This window comes from Aythya fuligula, chromosome 5, assembly GCF_009819795.1.
Source record: "Aythya fuligula isolate bAytFul2 chromosome 5, bAytFul2.pri, whole genome shotgun sequence".
NCBI lineage: Eukaryota > Metazoa > Chordata > Aves > Anseriformes > Anatidae > Aythya > Aythya fuligula.
In genome coordinates this window covers 19,382,167-19,409,627 of record NC_045563.1, presented here as the reverse complement: position 1 = coordinate 19,409,627, position 27,461 = coordinate 19,382,167, and the positions used below count along the sequence as shown (strand labels likewise).

The 27,461-nt window shown below is 50.6% G+C and overlaps 2 protein-coding genes across 3 annotated transcripts; one reads left to right on the top strand and one right to left on the bottom strand.

Moving 5' to 3' along the window:
• Positions 1-184: 184 nt before the first annotated feature.
• On the bottom strand, positions 185-11,620 carry LOC116489485 (NACHT, LRR and PYD domains-containing protein 12-like). Its single transcript, XM_032187892.1, has 9 exons — positions 11,491-11,620; positions 11,244-11,342; positions 4,358-4,660; positions 2,170-3,856; positions 1,866-1,955; positions 1,506-1,676; positions 1,130-1,303; positions 864-1,031; positions 185-775 (listed from the first exon to the last, which is right to left on the bottom strand). Exons 3-9 carry the CDS (start codon positions 4,638-4,640, stop codon positions 544-546), a joined length of 2,805 nt encoding a protein of 934 aa, XP_032043783.1. The 5' UTR covers positions 4,641-4,660; positions 11,244-11,342; positions 11,491-11,620; the 3' UTR covers positions 185-543.
• CEND1 (cell cycle exit and neuronal differentiation 1) lies at positions 10,973-27,461 on the top strand. Of its 2 annotated transcripts, none has more exons than XM_032187894.1 (2): positions 10,973-11,090; positions 24,844-27,461. In XM_032187894.1, the coding sequence occupies exon 2, from the start codon at positions 25,021-25,023 to the stop codon at positions 25,411-25,413; it is 393 nt and encodes a 130-aa protein (XP_032043785.1). In that variant the 5' UTR covers positions 10,973-11,090; positions 24,844-25,020; the 3' UTR covers positions 25,414-27,461. The 2 variants fall into 2 exon arrangements, with proteins under 2 accessions (XP_032043785.1, XP_032043786.1); XM_032187895.1 differs by lacking the exon at positions 10,973-11,090 and adding an exon at positions 11,202-11,252.

Below are 27,461 nucleotides of genomic sequence, written 5' to 3'. Positions count from 1 at the left end.
ACAGGTTGCTGTCGTTTAACCCAGCAGCAGCTGAGTACCACAGAGCCCTTCAGTGGGTCCCCTCCCCTGCCCAAGTGGGATGGGGCAGAGAATTGAGGAAAAACAAAGAATAGGTTAAAGTCATGGGTTACTGTCATGAGACAGTTAAATAGGACACAAAGTGATGGGAAAATAATAATGAAGATAGCAGTAAATAAATAAGTATATAGATTTGAAACAGGTGGTGCACAGTGCAAAGAGCCCTGCGCAGGGCTCTTTCCAATTAAAGCCCCCGAGTGTTTGGGACCTCGCTCCCAGCACCATTCTGTGTCTCTCTCTCTCACGTTTCCATCTTCTGTCCCTCAAATCCATGGGGCAGAGCTGGGCCCACAGTCACATCCCCATGGCTCTGGGCATGCAGTAAGGATGTGGAAGAGCCCAGGGCCCAGCCCCAGGGCCTTCCTTTGGCCCCAGAGCTGCACGTTCTCCCCACCAGGAGAACAGGCTGAGCGAAGGGCACAGAACATCCCAGGGATTTCTTCTCCCCCTGTATCCATAATTGAGTTAGCAGTGGTTCCTGTTGCTGGGAGGAGCCACACTAGAGGAGAGGAGTGTCTTCCGCACCCCCAGCCACCCCTTGCCTTCCCGGACCCCCCGCTGGAAGGGTAGTCGGGACATAGCTCCCTCCTGTGGGGTGTCGTGCTCCAGGAGGTCTCCGATCTTCAGGCTGGGCTTCAGCGCTCGCAGTGCAACCAGCTCCTGCAGTGCGTCCTCGTTCAGCTCCGACACACTCAGCCTGGCATTGGAAGGAAAGAAGAAGCCTCAGTACCGGAGGTGAGGGGGGCACCTGAGAGTCTCCCTGGGGTACGCGTGGCAGGTCTCACCCCAGTGCCTGCAGCGGGCAGGCAGGATGCCTGAGCTGCCGCAGCAGCAGCACTGCCCCAGCTCCCAGCTCCGTGTCACTCAGGTCCAGGCATCTCAGGCTGCAGCTCTCCCCAAGGTGCGTGGCCAGGTCCCGGCAGCAGCTGCCCGTCAGGTGGCAGCTCCCCAGCCTGCAGGTCCAAGGAGAGACAGCAGCGGTGGGGATGTACTGGCAGTGCTGGAGCTGCTCGGGCTGCGCAGGAGCACAACCAGAGCTGCATGCCCTTACCGCAGCACCCGCAGCTGGCAGGCGCGATGCCGGAGCCCCTTGCACAGCAGCTGCACTCCATCATCCCGCAGCCCTGTGTTGAAGGACAAGTCCAGCTCCTCCAGGTGTGGACTGGTGCCCAGCACTGCAGCGAGGTCCTGGCAGCAGGCGCTGGTCAGGCGGGTGTACCGCAACCTGCGGGAGAGAACCTCATCGGTGCCAGTCCTCCCATGCCACACCCCACTGCAGTGTCCATCCCCAGCCCTCTGTCAGTGGGACAGAGGGACAAGGCCAGCCTGCAGGACGTTGTTGGGCACATCCCCACCCCTCTGCTCCCCCAGCCTGGGATGTGTCCACAGGGACCTGCCGGGGACACAGCGTTCCCAGTGCCGCTCACCGTAGGATGTGCAGGTGGCAGCCAGGCTGCCGCAGCCCGGTGCAGAGCAGCCGCACACCGCTGTCGCCCAATGCTCTATCGCCCAGCTCCAGGCAGGCCAGGCTGGGGTGAGTGGCCAGTAGCGTCCCCAGGGCCTCACAGCCACCCTCTGTCAATCCACACCACTGCAGCCTGCAGGGAGAGCAGCAGAGAAGCCAGCCAGCCAGCAAGGAGGGACCGCCGCCACCCACCCCATGGTTGGACACAAGCATGGAGATGCTGCCCCCACCCTCCCACATGGGGTCCAGCCCTTCCGCATCAGCACCCCCTGAGAAGGGCAGACGGAGGTGGCTACCCAGCACCCAGGGGCAGGCTCCATACCTGAGGTTCCGCAGCGAGCTGCCTGCGTGCCCCAGTGCCTGGCAGAGTGGGTGCAGAGGAGAGCGCAGCTCCTCCTGCCGTGGGTGCTGCCTGGGAATGAGGGGACAGGTATGTCCATAATCTCGCATGATTCTCCCCAAGAATAAGTAAAACCCTCCACCAAGGGACTAAACCACTAGGGAAGAGACATGGTGGTGTTTGGATGGAAAGGCATTCACAGTTTCAGCTTCCAAAACCCTCCTTTGAGATGGAGAAAGGGAAATCTCTGTCATTTTGGCCACTGGAGCGGAGTAGTGGTACTCACCCAGGCAAGACTGTGGCTGGCTCCTCCCTGCACTGCTGCTGGTGGAAGGAGCAGCTCCGGAGGGTCACGCTGTCCAGTCCATCCCACTGTTTGATGCAGAAGCAAAGAGCCATCTGGTCGTATAGCGTCAGCTTGATGTCGTGCAAATCTATTCCCGTGAAGCATCCCAACACATTCTGCGCAAAGCTTTTTTCATTCATCTCGAACAAAAAATGGAAAGTGTCCAACTCCTTAATCATCAACGCTTCACTGGGATGGGAAAGGCCTCTGTGTCTTGTCTGAAGCCACCTCAGAAGATCTTCCTGAGCTCGTGGTGAAATTCTGCACCCAATTCTTTCACCTGCGTACTCTATTGATTTGGGATTTACCAGACCAAACAGGAACCGAATTGTTAAGTTCAAATCCTTCCTAGATTTGCTGTAGCTTTCTAACAATGTATTTACGTTCTTTGCAAGGGCCTCTGGGTCACTGACAGTTTCCTCATCATCATCCAGGACATAAAACATAGCCGCAAAAAACTCCTGGAGGTGCAGGTGTGTGAAGCTGTAGACATTGTCTTGGTCTACGCCTTTTTTCAGGCTTTTCTCATTGAGGAAGAGGGAGAGAAGGTCTGGCCAGTCCAAGCCACAGTCCTTGATTTCCTTTTCCTCAAAGAGGACCTTGTGTTTCCAGACGCCATCAGCGGCCAAGGAGCAAAGCTTGCGCAGGAACTGCTGCAGGTCCTGCTGGGCATCGCTGCCTCTGCACTTCATTAACCAGGAGAGGTAGAACATGCCCATCCACGTGGTGGCCTTGGAGCACTCAAGAATGTTGTTCTTCTTGTAAAGCTCTTGCTCAAGGATGGTGCAGATGGTCCAGCTCATGATGGGGATGACACACAAGCTATAGAGGGCCTCATTTCCCCTGGCGAACCTGAAGGCCACATCTGCTTTATTGTCATTCTTGAAATACCTGTGGAAATACTCCTCCCTTGCAGCTGCCGAGAAGCCCAAGATTTCCACGTAACACTCACCCTCCAGGCACTGCCCCAGGTTTTGAAGATCCATTGGCCTTGTGGTGATGAGCAAAGAGGATGCAGGGAGAACAGTCCTCTTGAGCAAGCTCATCAGCGTGGTTTCCAGTGGCTTTGCTTCCCTGGGGTCAGAGCTCAGCTCGTCTTTGGGCTGAGCCAAAGGGAACCCCAGGGCCTCGAAGCCATCGAAGATGAACAAGACCTTCTCCTGGTTGTCCAGGATACTTCCAGCTGGTATTCGCTGGTGAGGGCAGCATTTTGAAACCAGGTCCAACACACTCACTTGCTTGGAAAGGGAAAGCTCCTTGCAGTCTATGCAGAAGACATAGTCGAACTGCATGTAGAGGGCCCCTTCCACCCACTCCACCATCATCTTCCTGACCATCATTGTCTTCCCCATGCCTGGGGCACCCACCAGCACCACAGTTTGTGGTGTTTGCCCATCGTCATCATGTTTAAACAGTGTCTGTGCAGTGACAGCGCTGGTGGTGTCGGCACATCCCCAGCTGACATCTGCACCTTCAGGCTTGCCTCCACGCTGGCTCCAAGGCTTCTTGGCGATGGTCAGGGCAGTGTAGCGGCTGCTCACAGACAGGTTCTCCCCCAGGCAGGAGTTCACCTCTTTGTACTGGAGGAACTCTCTGGCCACATGCTCTCTGTACTTCTGCTTGTACTCTACACCAGAGAGAAGCAGAGTCAGTGCCAAAGTGAGCCAAACTTCCTGACCAGCATGACTGTGCTCCTGACACACCAACAGCATGGGACATTTGTTTCAATGCTCTTCTGAATGCAAAATTCAGTTACTCATTTCCTACGTGCCACCCATCAAACTGCCTTTATTTTCTGGGTTCTAATGGGAATGTCCCCAAAGTGTCCCCCCGTGTCCCCAGCTAGGAGCCTGGCTGGCAACCTGGGTCTTCTTGGCTGCAAGAACTGCTTGAAGAAGCACCACTTGCCCCTTCCAGGCTCCCCTGTCCTTATCACCTTGGTCCTCTCTCTGCTGCTAGTCCCACTGCTCCCTTAAGGGGAAGGGAGCAGTGGGAACCTGGCAGGATCAGTGGGACACCTTCACCTCTCCAGTCTCATCACAGAGCTGAAACCTGCTCTTTTACACACTTTTATCTGTCTCCAGCACTCAAAAGACAAAGAAAATCAAAGTTTACTTCAGTTCCTTACCCTTCACCTTCTCATCCAGGATTTTTTCAGCAAGGTCTCTCTGGTTCATCTCCTCAAACAACCCAATGGCGATGTCCATGGCGGCATCTTCCCCATAGCTCTTGCCCATGCAGTTAACAAGCATGGAAGGGTGCGTGGCCTCCACCAGAGCATCCTCAGGGATGTTCCAGCCTCCGTTGGTATGAACATGGGACAGCTTTGCCTTGAACTCTTGGAAGCCTTCAAGTGTGAGACCTTCCAGTGCACCTAAGAGGACAGTGAATGCACTCCCTTCCCCCACCATCACAGGATGTGGAAAATCACCTGCAAAAAAAACAGGGCTTGGAAGTCAGCATTCTACTCCAATCGTTCTGGGACGTGCCTGAGAACATGTAAGCACTAAAAGCAGCTGGGCTGGTACCGAAGACTCAGTCTCACAGCCATTCAGAAAGTGCCAGGGTAGGGGTAGTGGTGTGAACTTCACCCACAGCTGGATATGCAGGGGAGGGGAAAGGTTGCTGAGACGGGGATAGATGTTGGCTCAGAGATTCCAAAGGAGAAACACCTATGCAGAAAGGCAGCAAACCCTAGGGGACAATCACCCAGGATGTCACCCAGTGGTGTGGCACAGCACTGGAGGTACAAGCCATGGAGACCAACCTGTGCTTTCCCCGGGGCTGTGCCCACCTGGCTGGCCAGGACACTGTGGGCACTGTAGAGCTGAGAGCAGAGCAGCGCTCAGCCTGGCAGCACGTGGGGCTGGTGCTGGGGGGCAACAGGCAAACCCCTGGTCCCCAGCGAGCCGTGCCACCACGCGCTCCTCCTGCAGCGGGGACGTGCCGGAAGGGCCCAGGCAATGCCCAATGATGCATATAAGCAGGGTGTCGGTTTTGAAAGGCGCTTGCGCACCCGGCACACACTTCCTCCTGCCCCAGCACCGGGCTGCACACAGGGACACGGGCAGGGAGGGCTGGGCCCCTGCTGCTGGCCCCTTCTACAGCTGGGGGCTTCTGTGCTGGCCCCGCAGCAGCTGGAAGCAGAAGGAAGCTGCAGGGGGTTGCTGCTGCATACTGCGGTTTCAACCTCGGAGCAAGGGGGACCTCACAAGGTGGATCCGATCACAGGAAGTGTAAAACTGAGTTTAGATGATTGCCAAAAGAGATTAGGATAGAGAAAGTAAAAATAGCTGTGCAAAATGGAGAAATAGACTAGGAGCTGCTGGGGAAGATGGTTATTGGGGTGATATGTATGGACAGAAAGGAAAAAGAATCTGGGAACAACAGCGGCTGTTGACCTCACCTAACAGCTCTCCTGGGCAGGGAGGTACAGCAGAGGAAACCTTTCAGTAACAAGGGGGGCAAACAACAAAGCAGAGGAGTAGGGGGTGGCTGGAAATGGCAATGGTAGTGGTAGCACATCAGAAGAGATGGATTTTTATATAAGTAATGCAGAAAACAGGAAAAGGCCATCATAAAGGGTCAAATGACAGAAACAAGCTGTAACAAAGACAGATACAGAGTACTGGAAACAGCCATCCTAGGAGGATCAATCCCAGGTGGAAAATCTGGTACCAAAGCTGAAGTAATGGCACCTGCCAGTCCTCTGGACAAATATGTGTGGTCCTAAAGAAGATGAGACTGCTCTGAGTGAAATTTTCAAGAAATTTTGAAAACAATGTTGTTGTTTTTTATAGAAATTATAAACCTAATTTTTCACTGTGATCCATTAGCAAGGCTGACAGAAAACCCTAGCAAACAGCGGTGGAGTACTGCCAAATAAACACGTTCACCATCAGAACAGCTCCTATTTTAGCAAGTGTGCCAGTGGTTATTGCTAAGTTACCAGAAGACAACAGGTGGTTTTCAATTATAAATCCAACCATTTTGCCACCATCCCACTTATCGAAGAATCATTTTTTCAGTGTTGTTCTTGCATTTGGACAGAAAGGATTAAAACCCTGCACTGGCACCTCAGGGGCTTACCAACATACTTGCAGGACCCAAGCTTACTTCAGAAATCTGTTCAAACTATTGTCTCCAAAGAATAAAGAAAAATCACCATCTTATGTGGATTCTACTCCAGCAACCAGAGCTGTAGAAGAAGCAAGAGTTATCCAGCTTTTAAAATTAAAAGATGAAACAGGATTTGAAGTCCATTTGGAAGAGGCACAATTAGCACAAGCCCTGGCTACCTGCTTTGGTGAGACAGGAAGAGAGAGGTGCAAGAATGGTTAAGGTTTGCATGAAATCAAAGCTTTTTCTGATAAAACCCGACTCAGAACACCGTTAGGGGGATTTAATTTATAACGGCAATGTGCCCATAACTCTGCTGGTATCAGCAGGCTGTTGTGGTTTAACCCAGCAGGCAGCTGAGCACTACACAGCTGTTCACTCATGTCCCCCCACCCCCACAGTGGGAAGGGGGAGAGAATCAGAAAGAAAAGGTGAAAACCTGTGGGTTGAGATAAAGGCAGCTTAATAGGACAGAAAAGGAAGGGAAAATAATGATAATAATAATGATAAAAGAGTACACAAAGCAAGTGATGCACAGTGCAATTGCTCACCACCCGCTGACCGATGCCCAGCCCAGCCCCGAGCAGTGTCGCCACCCATCCCGGCCAACCCCACCAGTTTTATTGTTCAGCGTGATGCCGTATGGCGTGGAATGTCCCTCTGGCCAGTGTGGGTCAGCTGTCCTGGATCTACCCCCTGCCTGCTCCTGGTGCACCCCCAGCCTCCTCACTGGCAAAGCAACCCCAGAAGCTGAAAAGTCCTTGGTTCTGTATGAGCACTGCTCAGAAAGAACTAAAACATCAGTGTGTTATAGCATTATTCTCAATCTTAATTTGAAACACATAACCGTACCAGCTGTGAGGAAGAAAATTAACTCTATTCCAGCTGAAACCAGGACACGGACCATCATGGAAGTTACTGGTTAAGCCTCTGGAGTGGAGGTGGAGCAAGGGACATGATGATGCACCAAAGTAGTGGGAAAATGCTACTCTAAAAGCCCCTGCACCAAAACAGCTGGTACCAGAAATTTCAATAGGAACTTCCCCATCAGTTGGTTCTAGAGAGGTGAAAAATTAATTATAGAATCACTTGGGCTGGAAAAGACCCCTAAGATCAAGCCTAACTATCACCTAACGCTACCAAGTCCACCACTAAACCATGTGTTGAATACCTCCAGGGGCAGGCCACCACCTCCTTTGGCAGTATGTTTCAATGCCTACCAACCCCTTCTGTGAAGAAATTCATCCTGGCATCCAATCTAAATCACCCCTGGCATAACTTGAGGCTGCTTCCTCATGTCCAATAATTTGTCACCTGAGAACAAAGACCTACATGCGCCTCACTACAATGTCCTTTCAGGTAGTTGTCCTTTCAGTTGTCCAGGCAGTGGGCATTAATATTATTTGGTATTAATTAATTAATATTAATTGGTAGAAGAGTTACCATACAGACCTTACAATGACCAGATCTCACTCCTGCCCTGTCTGAACAAGCTGCAGATCACACTGCTGAGAAAAAAAGCCAGCTGCAGTCATTGGCTGTGGGTACAGGTGTACTAGTAATAAACCAAAGGTACACTTCATCTATGAAAACACTAGATATGAGCAGAGAAAAATAATCCTCTGTGCTACTGTTAATAGAATAGGAGACCAAGTAGCATGGAAACTATTAAAAACTCACGCCCACTAAGAGTACAGACATTATTAAGAGAAGAAACATCTAAGCAGAACCCTTTGCATCTCTTCTTGGACTGTGATTTTTTTTTAAATTTATATTTTAATAATGGAATAAAATAGGGAGGTGTGGCTGGAGAAAGGGAGATAGAAAGCATGTGGCAGGAAATGAAAATGAGATTTCTGATAAACTCAGAAAGATAATGGAAAGAAGATATATGTAATGCATGGTAAAGCACATGGAAAGACTAAAAACAATACTAAAATATTTTAAAAAGCCAGATCAGCTGGCTCAGTTTAACTGCTGCAGTCTTGAGACACGGGAGTGTTTGCAGCATCCTTGCTGGACTCAAGAAGATAACTTGCCTTTGGTAGGTGATGAGAGATGGAGAAAGGTGAACATAGCACTGACTCACAAACCAGGCCACTAGCTGTGTGTTGAGGTAGCTAAACATGCCCTAGCTGCCAGATTTTACCTGTCTGGAGCTTTGTTTTATTTCATTTTAACTAGGGTAGTCAGTAATTCCTGCAATAGGATTTTTCATGATTAGATATCTAACCTGTGCCCTGACGTGGTCTTGCTTAGCTTGGTCTAACTCCTTAATGCAATAATAATAATTTAGGATCCGAGAATAAGAACTGTTACAGCTCTCAAGGGAACCCAGAGAGTCATGGCATGGATGGATCCACCCAGGCTGGAGAGTCTGCTACAGCATCAGAAAAATGCTCTAAAATTATAATAACATGATGATGTTGGTGGGTTTATTCATTTACAGGATCAGCCTCAAGGGACAAGAAGTTGCAGTGAAGCAGCTAGAATAGTGACAGAGATGTGAAATCCTATAATGGTCCCTTAAACAAGGCAGATGCAGGAAGAATTTGGGAATGGGGTAGGGGAAGGAATCAAACAAGAAAAAGAGTTTGAAATAGAGAGAAAGCTAAGTGCTAGAAGTATTTAATTGAAGACAGAATTGTGGATTAAGCATATACATACATGCAATTATAATGATTATAATCTTGCTCCTGGTAACAGCAAACACATGGCTAACTGGGTATGGAGGGGGAACCATCCATCATTTTCAAAAGGTTAGGGGGAGGCATCCAGAAAAGCTTTTTAAAGAACAGAGACTGAGAGAAATGCTGCTTTGTACTCTTTAATACATCCTGCTAACTAGTTAATTGAATTTTTGAAAGATTTTGTCAATTACTGTAATCATAATACACACTAGAGGTAAAATGCTTATCCATATGGTTATTGCAGAGCTAGCCAGTTATGCCATGAAGTACTACAGTTACTATATGAAACCTACAGCACAGGCCTAAGGTCCAAGCAGGAAGTAGGATTAGGTAGAGGATTAAAAGCGAGGTTACAAGATAGGGCTAAGGCCTTTCCTGGAGTTCAGACGAGAAAAAATTCCTGTAGCATAGATACAACTCCCCTCCCAGAAACAGACTAAAAATAAGATTAAATATACACCTGAGAGGTTCAGGGAAAAGATGTAGACTTGGCAATGTTACGATGATTGAATTTGATGATCTCAAGGCTGTTTTCTAACCTAAAATAATTTTATAAGCTACCTATAATACAGAATTAAAATCCATACAGCAGACAGCACTAAAAACAAGGGTACATACAAGCTCCTTTTTGCTGTAGCCACCCAGCCTGGCTGTCCTGCTCAGAGCTTCCTATTGTGCCATCCTCCAGCTCACTGGGCATCAAATAGGTCTGGGAACAACTGCATCCTTCAGGAAGCCCAGGGCTCATCCTGCTCCCTCCTGAGGATGCTGCTGCTGCTGAGCCCCTGTGCTCCCAGGCACAGCAGTGGAGCTTGCAGCAGGGGCTCCCCAGAGCCAGGGATGTTCTTGTCCCTGCATGCTGTGAGACCAGGGGAGGAGGAAAAATCATCAGCATGGTTTTTACGGTTCCAGTTTCCATCTGACCTTGAAGGAGCTGCTTTCACCTTGCTGCATCTTGAGCTGAAGCACTGCTTGCTGTGCTGGCACTCTGCTTTCACTGACACTCACCTGCTATTTGTTTTATGTTTGCTTCAAATGTGGGCAGATGTTTTTTTCTTTAAAGTGGCATTTAAGCAGTCTGGGTATTTTGTTAGGCATACTGATATAGCTGAGATGCACACCAGCATAGCCAACCTGTGCATATTGGCCCCTCTTGCAGCAGTACAGTCTCTTAAGATGCCCAGGCTCCCTGCAAAATCACATTTAGCTGGTCAGTGGGTCCTCCATAATTGTATGGAGAAAGATGGACAAATAATGCAGCTCTTATTTCCCAAGCAAATCAAGCCAAAAGAGCTGTAGATAGTCCCAGGACCTGGCCATGAGTAAAAGCAAGGTTTGAACCCAGAGATGTGAATGTGAGGAGTGTGGCTGGAGGAGGTGGGGGCTGGGGCAGCAGAGTAGGGGGGGAAACAATGATGATGACGACTTGCTTTTAACCTGGGAGGATTCAGGGAGAACGGAAGAAGAGCTGGCACAAACCCACCCCGTTATGCAGTGTTTTAGCTTCCTCCCCTGCCCTGTGCACGGCATCTCTAGCAATATAGCTTGCCACCCCTTGTGGGATCATCATTCTCAGAAATCCATTATCCTGGCGCTGTAAACCCCCAGATCCTCCCCCCTCCTTCTCCATGCACAGAAACATCCCAGATTACCAGGCTGCCCCCCTCCCGTTCTGCCCAGTACATTTCCCCCTGTTTGTGGCTACAACTTGCTGCAAACCCAGGCGGGGTTTGGAGGAGCAGGCAGGGTGCTCATTGCTGCAGGGACAGCCCCAAATTGCTCAGCCCTGAGAAATGTGGGTGTGGGACAGAGCTGGCATGCCTCATTCCCCCCACCCTCCCTGTCATCCTGTCCCCCTCCACAGTCCCAGCCCTTCCTGCCCTATTGGAGCATCCTCCCCCCTCCCCTGCTCTCCATCTTCCTGCGGTCTGCAGAGCTGCATTGTGGGAAACTCCCAAGTTTTTTCCAACCCCCCCTTTCCTCTGCCTCCCTCCCTCTTCTCTGCGCAAGAGCCAGCTGCGAGGTGCGACTCGTAGGGCCGGAGGACAGGAGGTAAGGGCTGCTGCTGCTGCTGCTGCTGCTTTTTCCCCTATGCCCACCAGCACTGGGGAGGGGGCAGAGCTGCCGGGGTCCCTCGCTATCAGCCGAGAGCTGTGCAGTGTGTGTGCTGCGGGGTGGCTGAGCGAGACAGCCACGCAGATCTACCTGCTCAAGGTGAGTGTCCGCCTCTCTGCAGCTGCGTGCGACGGAGGCCAGGGGCTGCCACGCCGGGAGCGAGAGCGCCTGCCCGCCTGTTTTTTATCCCTGTTAACAAATAACGATGTTTTTAACCCAAAGCAGCGAGGGGCTGTGAGCAGCCCCCTTCCTCGCACCATCCTCCTGCTCCCTGAAGGTCAGGCAGCCAGAGGAGGAGGCATTTCCGCAAAGGCAGAGCCCGCCGGCCTCCGCGTACCTGCCGCAGCCTCCAAGCGATGCGCCAGGCTGGCCTCGCCGGGACCAGGCTCCTTGCTTCCAGCCTCCGGGGAGGCTGCAGCCCCGGGATGGAGGCTGGGGACCTAGTGCTGTTCCGGAGGCAGAGCTGGCTCCGGTCATGGAAAACCAGAGCCGGCCGTGTCCCGGAAATGGTACGGGTGGGAGGAGGTCGCTGCGGCGCTTCGGTCTCGGCAGGAAAACTGCAAGCCTCCCTGGAAGGCTCTCAGCAGGCTTCCAGCTGGGTTTCCTCTCCTGTCTGCCTGCACGGTGTCATTCGTTCGCCCTTCACTCTGTGTCGATGCGTTAAAAGTGTGTTTAATCTCTTGCAGTCCTGAGGCAGGAGGCTATGCAAAGCGAGCGCTGCTGCTGCCTCCTTTTCTGTGCTGTGGGTTTTTTTTTTGGGGGAGGGGGGGGGACACAACAGGGGGGACAAACATCTCTGGTTACAAATGGATAGCCTTTGATATATTCCCCTGCTTTGTGCTGGAAAGCCTTTTACAAAGGAAAACCTGCCCAAAATAAATAAAATAAGCACAAAATGGAGAGCGGAGTGGCAAGGCTGCCTATTTCAGGCTCTGGGGAGAAGAGCGCACCAAATGAGCAGGGGGAGGAGGACACCTGGGCTTCACAGTGTGTACAGCAGGCATGAAATGCAAGGGGGATGTCTTGGGAATGTTGGTCTGTCCTTGCCCCTGTGTGCATCTGTGCCCCATACGTTTGCACTGACCTGTTGATTTGTTCCCTGCTCCTATGTGGGGTCTCAGTGACCATCAAGTGGGGGAAGGAACCTGATTTTTATCTGGGAATCAAGGTCAGCCTGGGAAAACTTCAGTGGTGGGGTGATAGGAAGAAGCCTGGTGGCAGCCCAGTTTTCTTGGGTGGGGCTTGGGCAGGATGCTGTTGGGAGAGGGAGGATGGACGGGGCTGGATGGAGCTCCCTGCTCCGTCTCGGGACTGACCTCCAAAGTCTGACCTTCACAGCTGTGACCTTCAGCAGCTTCCATCTTTCCTCAGCCACAGCACCTAGAACTAGCCCCTCACCCACGGTATTGCTGCAGAACAGTGGGAGAAAAATCCAGAATTCCTCTGAAAGCATGTATTCATCCCTTGGCTGGCAGACAGCCATGACCGTGGGCTTGCCTGGGTGTGCTGGCCCCATCCGTGGTGGGGGGGGATAGGGGTAGGACAGCTCTGAGCAAGCCTTTCAATGCAGGATGTACTTGGGGTGTCCTTCCCCTGATCCTATCCGGCTTCTGCAGGTGGCAAGGAGGGAGAGGAGAGTGCTCGGGTTTTGGTGGGGGGCATTTCCCTGCAGGGTGCCAGGAGCCTCCCCAGAAGGTCTCTGCTGAATTATCCCCCATCCGCCTGCAGTGGCTTCTTACGTTTCAGCTGCAAAGCAACAGCTTTTAGGCTGATGCCTGCAGATCTGCAGGCCGTGAGATTCGGACCTGGCTCTGCTCATGCAGGTCTGCATTCGCACGTCTGTGATCTCTTTACTGGCCACAGCTGAGATGCAAAGGGTGTGATGGCAGGAGAACCTGGTGCAGTCCTGCATCCATCAGAAGGATTTGTCAGGGTGCCCATAAGATTAAGAGAGCTGTCAAATCTGCTGCTGCTTACTGCAGTGCCTGGGGATATTTTACTATGCCAGAGGCAGCCCCCTCCCCCCCCCCCCCCCCTTTTTTTTCTTTTTTTTTTTTTCTTTTCTGCTTCTCTGTTGCATTTGAGTAAGAAATGGTACTTGCTGACTGTCAGGATGGGGCCTTAACAGCAGCACTGGGAAGGTAACATGCACCATTGGCACATTGCACACTACACACACAACCAACCAAATAAAATCCAGAAAGACAGAACTGCAAAGCTTGGAGGATTTGAATGCGCTTGGGTGATTTGTTAGGAAATCAGACTTTTTGCATTCGGGTGCTAACTCCTGGTTCCTAAGGGGGTAGCACCTTGGTTTGGAAACACTTGTCCTCTTGGCTAAGGCAGCTTCTCAAGTGCTGGAAGGTTCAAGGGGAAAAACTGGGCTTTGTGGTGGGGGCAGCAAGGTGTCCGCTGTTCTCTCAGCGGTGGCAAGGAGGCAGAAAACATTTGCTGACCCCACCACAAGGTTATTCCTGAGATGGCATTGCAAAGCCAGCGTAGTGCAGGGAACGGAGGCTTGCCCTGTGGTCCCTGCCTGGGTGTTAGGAGGGACGCAATGGGGAATGGCTCAGCTATTCCCTGGGGAAACCTGAGGTTTTTGGGGGTGGCAGTAACCTCCGTCATGGAGCAAGCAGCTCCCTGAGCAGAGCAAAATGTGGTGCAGACCTCCAGGTGATGGAGGCGGGGTTGCAGAGGTGTGAAGCTGAGGCTGAAAGGTCAGTAAGTGTTTTCCTGGTAGCGGTGCTGTAATGGGAGGCTGCTGGGTCAGCTTCTGATGGGGTTTTCATGCTCTGGTGTCCTCCCTGCAGATCTCACAGGAGGTGCTGGCTTGTTCCTTGCAAGGGACGTGCACCTTTCCGTGCAGCAACTTTTCCCTGGTGCCACTGAGCTGCTGGCATTGACTTGCTTGGCTCCAAGAGGGCTGGAAAAGCACAATAAAAATAAAAAAAAAAATAAAAATAAAATTAAAAAAAAAGCAAAAAACAAAATGAACGTGCTTGCAGAACACCAAGTGTGGCAGAAAGCTGAGACATGGGGAACTGCCCAGGGTAGGATATGGGCATGCTACAGCAGTGTGGGATGCAGGCTTTGGTCTCACAGATCAAGGGCATGGGTTTCAGCAGAATGAGCCCAGAAGTGTGCCTGTCAGGCTGGCGGGGTGATGGCTGAGGTCTACATCACTGGCTGAGCATCTTCTGCTGCATCTCCTGAGTTGTTCCCCCTTGAAACTGCTCCCAGGGCTTCAACCTGTGTCCTGCCAAATAATGCTGTGGAAGGAAACCATCCTGGCTGGAAAGCACCTCCTTTGTACCCCCAGACTTCTGTCTTGGGGTGAGCGGTGCTCAGCCCTGTATCAGGGAAAGGCCTTGGTTCTAATAGCTTGTGGTTTTGAATGGTAAGAGCTATGGTCTTTTTCCATTAGAAAAAACAGAGATATGAAATGAAAAGCAATGTTTGACTCTGCGTCCAAGGGGGATGCAAGCCCTAGGTTAAAGCTAGGGCAGAACACAGCCAAGCAAGATGCTCTGAAACTCTTCTGGTTATCTCGGTCCCTCTCTGGGGGTCTGTGCACTGTGCCATGACCCTGAAAAGCCGGGCTCTGCAGCACAAGTCCTATTTCCAACCTAGTCACAGCAAAGTATTCTCAGATTCTTATTCTAGAAATGGTTTTGCTGTAAACTGTGGTTGATAGCACAGCTGTTTCAGCTGCATCTGAGGGTTGGTGGCAGGTGACCAGGCAGGTGACAGCTTTGCCATGTGTGACTTCTCCTGCCCATGGCAGGTTGGGTGCACAATGGGTCTAATGCAATAAAGAGTCCAAGACAAAATCTTTTATTTCTTGGGGCTGCTTTGGTGCTGCTTTCCCTGTTCCCACCATGTCCTGGGGCAGCTGCAAGTCAGGCCACGAGAAGAGGGTTTTGTCTTGGTTTTGTATGCGTATCAGCACAGGGCACCGGGCAGTGAGTGGTTTGGACAATCTGTGCTCCTTTGGGACCAGGGATGAAGGAGGGAGGGAGTGGGTTTGGTCAGGGTGGTTTTTTGTTGTTTTTTTTTTTTTGGCAGCAACCTGTGCATTTTTAATAGAGTGATGGGCAAGAAGCTAAACTGAACTAAGTGCTCTTCAGCCCATGGTGCCACAGAGAAATGGTTGGGTTTGTGGCTGTGAGGTGCCCTGGGTGGGAATTGGTGTTGCATGAAGTGTGTGGTGAGCCCCCTGTGCTCCCAGAGAAGGGCATGGTGAGACAGCAGCCAGCCTCCCTTTCCTCTTGGCACTATGGGTTGAAGGGCAGGGTTTATACCTCTTTTTAGGTCTTTCTGAATTATTTTCACACAGGGTAAGAGAACACAGGGTGAACAGGGTGAAATTGTGGCATAGCTTAGAGCTGTGATTTGGATAATTTTTTTAATAATAATAAAAAAAAAAATAAAGCCCTTGGAGGTAGCATGCTGTGTCTCGTTTCAGTGCAAACCTCCATCTCCAAGAATAAAATGTCTGCCGTGTCCGTTCTGGTGAGAGCTTTGGGATCAGGGCAAGTGTGGCTTGCAGGAGTGATGCTCAGCTCAGATGTCATCTCCCGTGGAGGCTGGGGACCATCCATCAGCACCCGGGCTGGTGCTGGCAGGAGTCAGGGCTCATCACTGCATCTGTAGGCTGTGTGGGGATACGAAATGCTGCGTCACCCACGTGGGGAGCGTGGCCAGGCTGTGTCATCATCCTCTGAGAGGACACTGGTGTGCAGGCTGCAAGCTGGGGCTCTGCCCCATCTCTCTGCAGTTGCTCGGTTGCTCAGCTCTGCATCCTGGTCCCTTTGCAGATGTTGGACAAGGACAGCTTTGTGGGGCTGTGCAAGCCCCTCCTGTTCCCACACCCTGCCTTGGTGCTGGGTATAATGCAGCTTCTGAGCACCAGGGTGTCCTCCCAGGGAAAGGTGACGTGCCCGTGTGGCACAGATCCAGCAAGGCCATCAGATTTTGGGTCTTGGTGCAGCCGCAGGACTGACGCAGCCATGGAGCAGAGGCTTTGCTTTGATTTGAAGCTGCTGCTGCCTGTTAAAACACTTTCAGCTCTCTGACGCTCTCCACGTCAAGATTGAAAGGGCTTATTTGAGAGAGAAATGTTTAATCCGGGGCTGAGGGGAGGGATGCGGGGAGTAGCAAACAGTGGGTTGGCAAAAGGACTCATAAATATTTCATCAGAGTGAAGTGGGTCAGCGGCATTTGCTATAACTTGGCGCTGCTGTCTCCGAGGCTTTGCTTTGGGAGGGCTGGTGAGTGCAGCTGTCTCCCTGCACAACCTGGTCGTGATGCACCGGGGCTGTTAAAAAGCATCTCTGGGAAGCGATTCCTGCTACGGTTGCATCTGCGCTGCGTTTTTATCACATTTGCTGTGCATTGCGTCAGCAGTGGGGGTCCGAAATAGAGATAAAAACCTCTCTGGGGAGATGCCAGCCAAACAACACAAACTCCTGACGTAAAGCCCTTCCAATATTTATGGCAATACTGAGAGGTACTGCATTACCTCATCCATCACCATGGCACCTCTTGGAGATAGGAAAAGGCTTAGTCACGCTACGCTGCCATCGCTTATCTTAGATGCTTGTATGGCACCTCGCCGCCCTTAATGTGTCTATTGCCACGGCAGCTCAAAAAGGGGGAGAAGGACCATTTGTGCTATAGGGTGCTGGTGAGCTGAAACACTGGGGTGAAAAATAAAAGCTGCCCAGAGTCATGGGAGGAGACTGGGATGGGGCAGAGAGCTGCATCCAGCTCCTTCCAGCCCTGCTGAATCCCCCTAGTGCAGCAGGGAAACAGGCACACGTCCCCAGGGCACTTCCCAAGGGACAGTGCCTGGTCCCCAGGCTGCTTTACTCCCCAGGCTGCATTACTCAGGGGCTAGAGAAGAAGGTCAATATCCCAAGTGTGGTCCCCTTGGAGCCACCAGCAGCTCTTCACTTCCATGGGAGAAAAAGCCTTGCCTATCTTTGGTCTCTTTTCCCTAACGTCACACTGAGCCCCTCTGCACACTTGCAGATCCAGCACAAATCATCAGGCCAGCCTTAACGACTGCTGCTGGCTTTAACCTGATGGATGGGCAGAGCAGTGGGGAAGGACCTCCTTCCACCATGCTACAGAAATATCTCCACCACCTGTGGTGGTGGTACAGTGGTGTTTACAGGGAGCCAAGGTCTACGCGTGTGCATGATTTAGCAGGCAATACAGGAAAGGAGGCCTCCTTGCTTCCTGCTGAGCACAGCTGCTGCATGAGCTCAGCCTCCCACAGGCCAATTATTCCTTCCCAGTTTGTTCCTTCCCAGTTTGTTCCTTCACCATCACACCAGCCGTCTGGCTTGATTGCAGGCTGAGGACAAGCTGCCTTGGTGAAAGAGGTGAGCGGGTTCCTAGGATGTCTCAGGCAGGGGCATGAGAAAAAAGTCTACTGAACGGCTCAGGTGACCAGCAGGAAAAGTGTGAAGACATGACTGATGCTTCTCCTTGGGTGTCCAGAGGCGGTGGGATGCGCTGGTGACTGATACAAACTCTTGGCTGAGCCAACATCCACAGAGGATAGCAGAGGTGCTCTGTTTGAGCCAGTGGGCTTTCAAGGTGAATCCCATGGGGAAAAAGGTAATGCTAGCCTAGCTGTGAGTCAGCAAGCTGATTCTAATTTCTACCTTAAAATATCTGAAGTGGTTCCAGCCCTGTCTTTAGCAGCTGTGGAGGGACAAATCCTCCTGATTTTTATTTTTATTTTTTTAAAGGTGAGATTTTGATATTTTCCTATGTGACATTCACTGGAGATAGCCAGGACTTTACTCCTTCCTACAGGCTGGTCACTTTGGCCCATGCTCCCTCTTTTTCTTAAATCACCTCCAAGCCACTTTGGTTCATGGGGAGATTTGGCAATGGACAATTTTTGGGAGAAGGAAGAGAGGTGAGAATAGTCTTGAGCTGCAGGACCTGAGGACTGGCACCCCAAGCCCCACTCCCATGGCTCTCTGAAGGGCTCCCTTTCTCCAGGGCAATGTTCTTGACCGCAGCCTATTTCTTCTGCTGCTACAAGATGACAAGTGGCGATGAGCCAGCACTGCCCTGTGGCCAGTAACCTCAGCTGTCTCTGTGGAAGACTTACCAGGAAGACTACCAGGATAGGCTACCTTTTATTTGGCACTTTCATCAGTACATCATGAGCTGACCTTAGCCAGGTGCTCCAGCTGATTTTCCTTTGGCCACCTCAGCCAAGACCTCTTTGGTGATGGTAATGCTCAACACGGCCTTGATTTCTTGATTTCCATTGAGGGTCTTGCACAGGCAAGCTCAGCCTCTGATATGACATTGAATTAATTTCCACAAGGCAGTGAAGGACAGAGTTTGGGATGTGCAGAGGACACACAAAGCCAGTGGCAGCACTTGATCCCCCCCAGAAACACCACCATTTTCTAACAGCCTGGTCCCTCAGCTGTTTCATCTCATAGGTGCCTTACCTTTTGTACTCAGAGCAATGCTGCTTTTCGTTTTGGATTTTTTTTTCCCCTTTTGGGGAAGTTATATTTTCAAGTGGCTCTTTGAAGTGGCCATATTCTAACTTCCCTCTTTATGAGCACAGTCTGCCACAGGAACAAATTGCAGACTTCAGGCTAAAATTACCTGCTCTTCGCCTACCAGCTGGTGCGTGAACCCGTGATGGTAATTCAGTCCTGTGAGCTGCTTTTGGCAGGTGCAAATTGCATTCGCCAAAGGGAGGATCTGTCTGAGAAGAGGGCTGTTCTCTGTTCCTTAGAAATCTGGTTTGGTCTGAAATGGCCAAATGCAGGTATGGCAGCTGAGACTTACAAAACCTGCCAGCGGTGTCTGGGAAGCTCTTGAAACTAATTGGTGTTCAGCGTCTGTCTCACACACTGAAAACGTTTTTCCGTGCAGGTTTAAGAGCAATTAACTGAAGGATATGATGAGGTCTCTGAGTGCTGTGCTCTCATGTTCAGAGCTGTCCCTTAGCTTCGGGAAGGAGGGGAGCTGCGCAGCACATCCCCGCAGCACTGCTGGCTGCTCTCGGCTCACTTCCACCTATATCATGTCAAAGGGAACTGTGGGCAGCCTCAGCTGCACATCTCATCTCCTCACAGAAGACCTCTGTCCCTTGCTGGCCAGCACTGAGCAAACTGCTTGCCATGCCTGGCCCAAGCAGTGTGGAGCTGCTGCTTGGTCCTTGCCATGGTTCTGCTGCTCCAGGCTAAGGGGTTTGGTGGCTGACAGTGGAGATGGGGCAGGGAGAAGCATTAATACTTGCCTAGCCCTAGGGACCCAATTAATTCCCCACCCAAAAGCCAACACAGGTCATGCTACTTAGCTAGGAGTAGAGAGAATGGGGTTTTTGTACTTAATCACCCTCTCCTTTGTCTGGAAAAGGCAAACCTTCAGGCATTTATTTTTCAGACAGGTCAGGAAGAAAAAGAACTGGAGGGGAGGTTAAGGAAGAAGATTTGAGTTTTTTTAAGGTCTTTTCTGCCAAGCGTGGCTCTCTTGGCATGGCATTGCTAGAGGTCAGGCATGGCCAGTAACTATTTCTGAGGATGTTTTCAACCAGAGCACAGCTGGAGTTTGTGGGTCAGCCTTTTTGGTCGCAAGTATAAATTCAGATGCATGACCCCACTGTGTCAGCTGAATTGTCACCTGCTGACAGGCTACAACAGTCTGAGTCAGTGTGGTGTTTGGGGACCCAGTGGAAATGGTTTGCTTTTTCATGAAGGGTGGGTGAGAAACTCCATGCGTGAACCTGTGCTCAGCACTGCTCTGACCCCACGCACGTCTGTGGGGTGCAGCTTCCCACCACACCCCTCAGCAGCTGCTCCTCCTTGCAAAACTGCTGGGTTTTCCTTCTAATTCGAAATAGCAAGGGGATGATTATAGGGCTCAGGAATGAGGCCGGTCTCCGCAGAGGGAACAGAACCTATCGGTGATACCTCACGGTGAAGCTAGCAGTGACTCATCTGCTCCATTTGGTGCAGAACTGATGCAGCTTTCATCTGCACATGCAGGAGGCAGATGAATAGATGCATTTGCTAATTTGATGGGGGGGAGGCAAAAAGGTGCCCTTCAAGGAGCCAGGGAAAGCTCTGCCTTCCCCTGTTGCTTTGGATGGGACCAGCTTGTTGCAACTGGTCAGACTGCACTGAGCTGGCCTTAGTGTAGGAACCAGAACCAGCCAAGGAGGAGTGTGGTGCCTGTGTGCTGCAGGAATTTGGAAGGTTTGTCTGTTCCTTTTTCTCCTTTATTGCTGGTGTCATGGTCTCTGCTCCCCCTTCCCAGCCTGGGGAGGAGCTCGTTGGCTGCCAGCAAGTGGAAAACTCTCTGAAATGGCAAAAATTGTTAAACAAAGAAATAGCATCAGGGGGAGGGAGGGAACAAAGCCTGTTTCTCACAAAACCCTATTCTCCAGTGCTGCTGTCTGTGTGGGAGGCAGGGAGGGAGCTGGAAGGGGGAGGAACGGGTAGGCAGGCAGAGGCAGCAAGGGAGGAATAAATAGATGTGATCGGCTATGGAGAAGAAAGAGCAAAGGTGGAGAAACAGGCCATTAGAGAAAAACTTTGTGTGATGGAGTGAATGAGGGAATGGGAGGAGGAGAAAAACCCTCACAGCAGTGCACACACAGGTTTAATCTTTTTGGAAATGAGGAAAGCCCACATCAGATGGAAAAGAAAGGTGCTACAGAAGTGTTTGATAATGAGCACACTCATGCCCTCGAAAGCACAGGACTGGAAAAGGGAAAGAGAGCCAAAAGGAAATGTATGATTCCCAAGGTAGGGAGTCTGGGAGGCAGCTGATAACACCCCGAGGAGGATTAAAAGCCTTGCTGAAAGAGGATGAGCTGCTCAGGATGAGCACCCTGGGTCTGGAAGATGAGGATGGCAGCTATGGGTGGCTTCAAGCCATCAGGATGCTAACCCTTCTAGCAGTGCCACTGCCACCAGGGGCAGAAGGGGTGCTTGAGCTGCTCGATGCTGTGTGACAGCATCATCCTGACCAAGCCAAAGGGTTTGGAAAGGTGCTGGGCAGATCTGTGGCCCAGATTTTAATGCTTTGTGCAGACTTAGCTGGAAGTGCCTGCAGGGGTGGAGGAGTGAGGACAAGGTTTTTTTTCTTGTTAACTGGGTTTCAGGAAGGCATGGATGATTTCTTTAAATCAGTGCCCAGTGCATTGCAAGGGGCCAGAGGTGTTTGCTTTGTCCTTTCTCTGTTCTTTCTTGGCTGGTCAAGCAGATGAGGCAGGGAGTGTTGGAGTTGTTGACCCGAGGAGACCTGAGAGAAGGTCAGAGAGCCTGATGGACACTGACAGCTTTGGGATCAAATCTGCAGGATGTGCAAATTATGCTACATTTGGAGTCTGGCTTGGCGGGAACAAATAAATGTAAAATGTGTTCAACATGTTCACATAGTCCAACAAGGACTGCAGGACAAAGCTTCCTGGCGGCTAGTCCCACTGGTGGCAAACCACTGTCAGAAAGCCTTTCACATGCACACTTAAGAACTGCTGATATTGATTTTTATTATTATTATTATTTAGTTTAGTTTGGTTTTTAAGGCTTTTAAAACCTTTTCTAATTGTCATAAGGAGTTTGCATTGCTTTTAGTGAAAACTCAGAAACCAAAAAATTCTTTAGTGAGCTGTTAGTGATGGTGCAGGGCATGGGGGATGGGGACCATGGCACAGGGAAGGCTCTGAGCAAAAACAGCTCCAAGGAGTCTGGAGTCCAGATCTGGTCAGTCAGGGCACAGGGGAAAGGGAATGGGTAATCCAAGGTATCTGTGCTGCACACAGTCCCCATTTCTCAGCAAAGAGGTGAATTTTTTCATTCCACAATTTGCACACACACCACATAACCATGGGCTACGCATAGCTTTCCTAGGGAAAGCAGCAAACATTTAATGGGAGCATCCTATGACTGCACAACATGCGAGCAGCCCAGCTAATGCCCCAGATGTAAACTGAGGATAAATTGCTCCCAAACCAGAGGAGCAGTGCCATGCGAGTGGCTGTGGAAACACAGCATGTAGGAATATGGCTCTGGATGTACTGAGCAGAAAGTTATGAATGGTCTTTGGAGGCACTGGGAAGGAAAAGGTAAGGAAGGTGGCATTGACAGAGATATTACATGTGAGCAAGGAAGGGAAAATATCCTTGCTCCTGACAAAGTGCGTATGCTTAGCCACCAAGATCCAGGCCACAGAGAAGGTCTTAAGCTTGGTGAGCACCTGCAATGGTGTTTGTGTGCTACAAGGTGCGTATTATTATTTATTTATTATTAAATAACATTAAACTATTTAATAATGATTATTTATTTATTTATGAGTTATTTATTAGAGCTGATACATCTTCACTGAAGCAGGACGGTAGAGTGGAGGTAGTTTGGAAGGACACCCATGGCACACGTGGCACGTGTAGAGCAGATACATGGGAATTTGCTGGTTTTTTAACAGAGTGAAGAGCTGGTTTGATTTATTCATTTATTTATTTATTTTCTTCTGGGAGGAGCTTGAAGATAGACTGAATGGCAAATTCAAGGGAAGACTAGCAAACATCCTGTTTAATGCTGGCTATGAAGCCCTGGGTGCAGATTATTGGTCTCTTTTCATTTGTTTACTTCAAAGCTGGCTAGCTGGGATATCTAATGTCTTTTGGAGACTTAAGGCCCCGTCTCACCGAATAACTGCTCAGCTAAAAGTCATCTGTCCTAAGGGAGGTGCGTAAGGAGGGTCAGTGAAAAGCCTTCTGGAAGTGCATGTCCTATCCCCATGCTACAGGGAGAGCTGAGATCTCTCTCCTGGTCTAGCTGCCAACCTTTCTGACAGCTGAGAGACATCCCAACCTTTATACGAAGGGACTGAGTTTTCAGTAGGACTACGATAAGGTGGATGTGTTCAGCATGGCTTGAGCATGACTCGGTGCAGACAGATGCCAGGGCTACCTTGAGTACTGGAAGTGATCTGGCTACCCTTGCCTGGAGCTTAGCATGTGTTATTTAATTTCACTGAGATGCTGATGGACATCTCTTGCACATTGTGTATCCCCATTCTAAGGCTGCAGCTCAGAACTTTGCTCTTCAGATGCATTTTAATTCAAATTTCAAGTTAAATTTTTGGTGTCACCCAGAACATCAGCTTTCATAGGCAGGAGGCAGGACGGGGAGGAGCTGGCTTGACTGGGATGTGGTCCGTATGGGCTTTACCTGATCAGGAAAATATTCTCTGTTCAGGGGAAGTATATGCCATACTAGTATCAAGGTCACAAGCGTGATGCAGCACGGGAGCTGTACATTTGCGTGACTCCAAGGCTGCAGTTTCCCCAGTCAGCTCCAGTTGACCAGCACTGGTGAGGATGCTGGCCATCATACAAGAAACAATTTCCAGGGAGACCAGGAGAGAGGGCAGTTTCTCGCACCAAGCAGGAAACTAGTGTCTGGTTTTGCTCTGAACCCAAACCTGACATTTCTGAGTAGGCTTCCTCCAGGCCAGCATTTCTGCCTACGTGGAGATTAAAACACAGCACTTGTTAGCTTATTTCTCTGAAGAGGCAGCAGCACAAAGCACTGCTGTCACCCTAGGTCCTTGTCCGTCTGTCATTAAAGGAGAGATCTGCCCTCTGAGCCATTATGGAAGAAACATCTACCTGTATGGGTTCCTGAGGAGCCTCTTTATTTCTAAACCCAGACAGCTAATAAGCTCATATTTCACTTAGCAGGCAGAGCACTCTCAGCAGGCCCCTCCAGCACCGAAGGTCAGCGGGGAGGTAATGAAGCAGGTGACTCAGATCTGACTGCTGCCTCCTCTTTATTCACTATTTCCCAAACCTGCCGTGGTGCTGTTGGAGGCAGCCCGATGGCGAGCTGCCCACGGCCACCTCTCCTTCCTCCCCTGCATGCAGGGACGTCGTGGTGGGAGTGCCATCTCCCACCTCGTCCTGCCCAGACTGCTGCCTGGATGATATTTTTGCTGTGTTTTTTCTGTCCCTTTGAAGCCCGCTCTGCCTGCTGAGTTACCGGGATGCAGCCGTGCTGTTTACTGCTTTCATCAGCTCCTTGGGGAAAATGGCTCCAGCTAACCACCTGCAGTACAGCTGGCGTCCTGCTCAGCTCCATAGGCAAGCCCAGCTAACCACTGCAAGGAGGAGACAGGAGTGAGAACTCTCAGCCACCGAAATCTTCTCTTTTTTTGACAAATCCGTGCAGCTGCACTGGAGTCAGTACACCATTTGGCAGCAGCTGGCCCTTACCTTGCCTTACAGTAGCATTGCTGACAGCCTTGTAGCTCTGATACCCATGATAATTGAGGAACTAATCTATTTTAATTATGCAGTCACTGTCTAAATAGGGAGTATCAGACAAGATCACATTAACCACTTGTTAAACTTCACATGAGATACTGTTGTAAAATGAGAAGGGTGAGTGTCCATGGCTAGGATTAGGTTGTCTCATGTGGACCATGGCCATGGCAGCACTAGGTGATGGCTGGTGTGAATGGTTGGTGTTCTCTCAAGTGCAGGCACTGTAGTAGATGCCTTGACTGCAGCTCACAGTTACTAAAGGAAGAGACAACAGTTTTCCAGTTTTTCTGTCCTTCTCCATTGCTTTCAGCTGGGATGTCACTGCCTTGCTCTGTCTTCATTCACCTCACAGTGCTCTGCTTTCTCTTCCAGGTGCTGTAACATGTCCAGGTAGGACACCACCAGTGTGAACATCATCCCAAGACAGTCACTCCAAGCCATCCCTCTCAGGTGGCTCCTCTGCTTCAACTAGCAGCCAGACAGAGGTGAAGACCTGGGCTTGCTCCCCTTGTGAGAGGCATCCAGTCGCTGCCCACAGCACTCATAGGGATGGATTCCAAAGGCAACGTCCGAAGTGGAAACAAACCCGATGCCAAGGCCACCAGCTCTGGAAAGCCAGAAAAGCCCAGCCCTGTGCCTGCCACCAATGCAGACAAGAAGGAGACCCCCAAAGAGCAGCCTGCTCCTGCCACTGCCACCAAGAAGGCAGGCGGTGATGCTGCCATCGTGAACAACCACAGCAACCTGAAACCCAGCCCAGCCGCCACGGAGACACAGGAGGCCACCGGCCAGTCCCCTGACTCTGACCACAAGGGAAACAGCTCCGAGGAGTCACCAGGCAGCATCTTCGACAACATGAAGCCCTTGATCATCATCGGAGGAGTGGCAGTGGCTGCGCTAGCTGTGATTGTGGGAGTGGCGTTCCTAGCCCGGAAAAAATGAAGACCAAGGCAGGGTGGGCTGAGAAACCCAACCTGGCTGTACAGCTCCTTTTGAGACAAATGCATGCAGAGAAATTCTATACATATCTATATATATAGAGCGAGCTAGATAGGTCAACAACACCAACCGCAACTCCAAGAGTCTTGTTCAAGACAACTGTGCCAGTTTGACCCGATGTGGGTAACTCCATGCACTCAGTGTGTTCTTTTCATGTAATATATCTTGGCTTATACCACTGTGTATAGATTACAGCTTCTCCTGATCGGTGTAAATGACGGTGTCCCCTCCCCTCCCTGCTGTCCTCTCTGGGAGACACCCCCACCTCTCTTGCAATCCCCTGTTCTCAAGTCCAAAGTGTTCTTTGTCCCATCCAGAGTCCCTGCTTTGTGTTTTGGTTTCTGTTTGGTTTGTTTCTAAGTTGGGTTGTGGTGAAGAAGATGTAAGGAGAGATGGAGCCTAGTGAGAAGACCCAGTTCACCTGTCATTGTGTGTAGGGCAAAGTGTGATCTCTAATAGGTCTCGTGTACCTGCTGCTCATCAACCCACCGTTAAAAACCCAACTCCAAAGTGCCCCAGAGAAACCAGGCCGGCTGTAGCTGGAAGCTGCAGCATGGCAGAGCTGAGTAAGCAGCTCAGGACATCACACAAGTATTTTCACTGGCTGAGCTGCCAGCTAGGGAGTGAGCAGAGGGACTGTACCGTGACCGACAGTGCAGGTAGCAGTGTATGGAGATACCTGGCAAAATCCCATGCCGATTGCAGGCAGACAGCAGCTGCCGTCTGCTTGGTTTCTTGCACGTTGGCAGCCTTCAAGATCCCGCAGATCAACAAGGTCACAGGGGCAGTGTTCTGGGATAGAGAGGCTTTGTTTTGGATCTAGTATTTCCTAAATTTAGGCTGGGCTTTGCAAGATGCTGTGGCCTCAGCCCCAAATCCCTTAAGGTCAGCTGGACTCTTTATTTCCTGGGGGCTCTGGATCAGGCTGTTCACCTGGTGTTTTCCCACTGAAGGCTCTGGCCTCTCTGCAGATGAGAAGGTAGGAAAACAGGGAGACACAAGCAGGTTTTAGGGGTGGACAAGAGCTGGGACCCCATAAGAAATAACACTGACCTGCTTCACACCAAGGAAACCCTTGTCAAGGGCACTGGAAATCCATCTGGTGATCCTAGGGCGAATTCTCACCTCCCTCCTGTGAGTGGCAGGGATCTGTGACTCCTCTACATCTTGGAAATGGAAACAAATTCCCAATGCTGGGGAACAGCCTGATTTCATTGGTGAGTACCTCAGATCTAAAGCCAGACCTTGCAAGAAGGAAGGGAGGCGACCAGAGGGCTTTTGGTGCATTGGCAGATGACCTTCGCCTGACACCAAGAAGCGGGCAGATCTTACTCTGAGAGTTTCCACTAGGCTATTTTTGGCTTCCATGCTACTGCAAAAAGGCTCTTTACCTTGCTCTGTGTTTTTAAATTAGGTCAGAGCTCAGATGAGGTCAGAGATTAGATGAGGTCAGAATCACAGGCTCTCTGGAGCTCAGCAGCAGTTGCAGCCAATGGAGTTTTGCATGAGAAGGTGGGGTGAGTTCAGCAGAAATCAGTTAAAGATCCAACGTGACATGTCTTTGAGCCTGGATGTATAAATTTGGTGGGTACTGGGCCAGAGAAAGGCCTTGGGTACTGTCTTTGCAGTACCTGCTTCTGGCAAAATTACTGGATAGCATGGTGGATGTGTATAACCCAATCTGGTAATTCTTCTCTTGGCTCACATCCTAATTTGCCTCCAAATTTGGCCTGATGAGTGCATATGGCTTCCCCAGATAAAATGCCTTTTTGACACAGCCTGGCCATTCCTATGCTGAGCTTTGTCATCCTCCTCTTTTCTCCAAGGCTCATAAAATATTCCCAAAAGGCACGCAACCTCTGGGAGTATCAGATGCTCTCTTCTGATGAACAACAGGCTGCTTGCAGCTTGAGTTTAATGTCTACCTCTACTTTTACCAGTACAGAGGCAGGAGATGGTTATGTTGGGTTCACGGTGGTTTTGGTATGAGT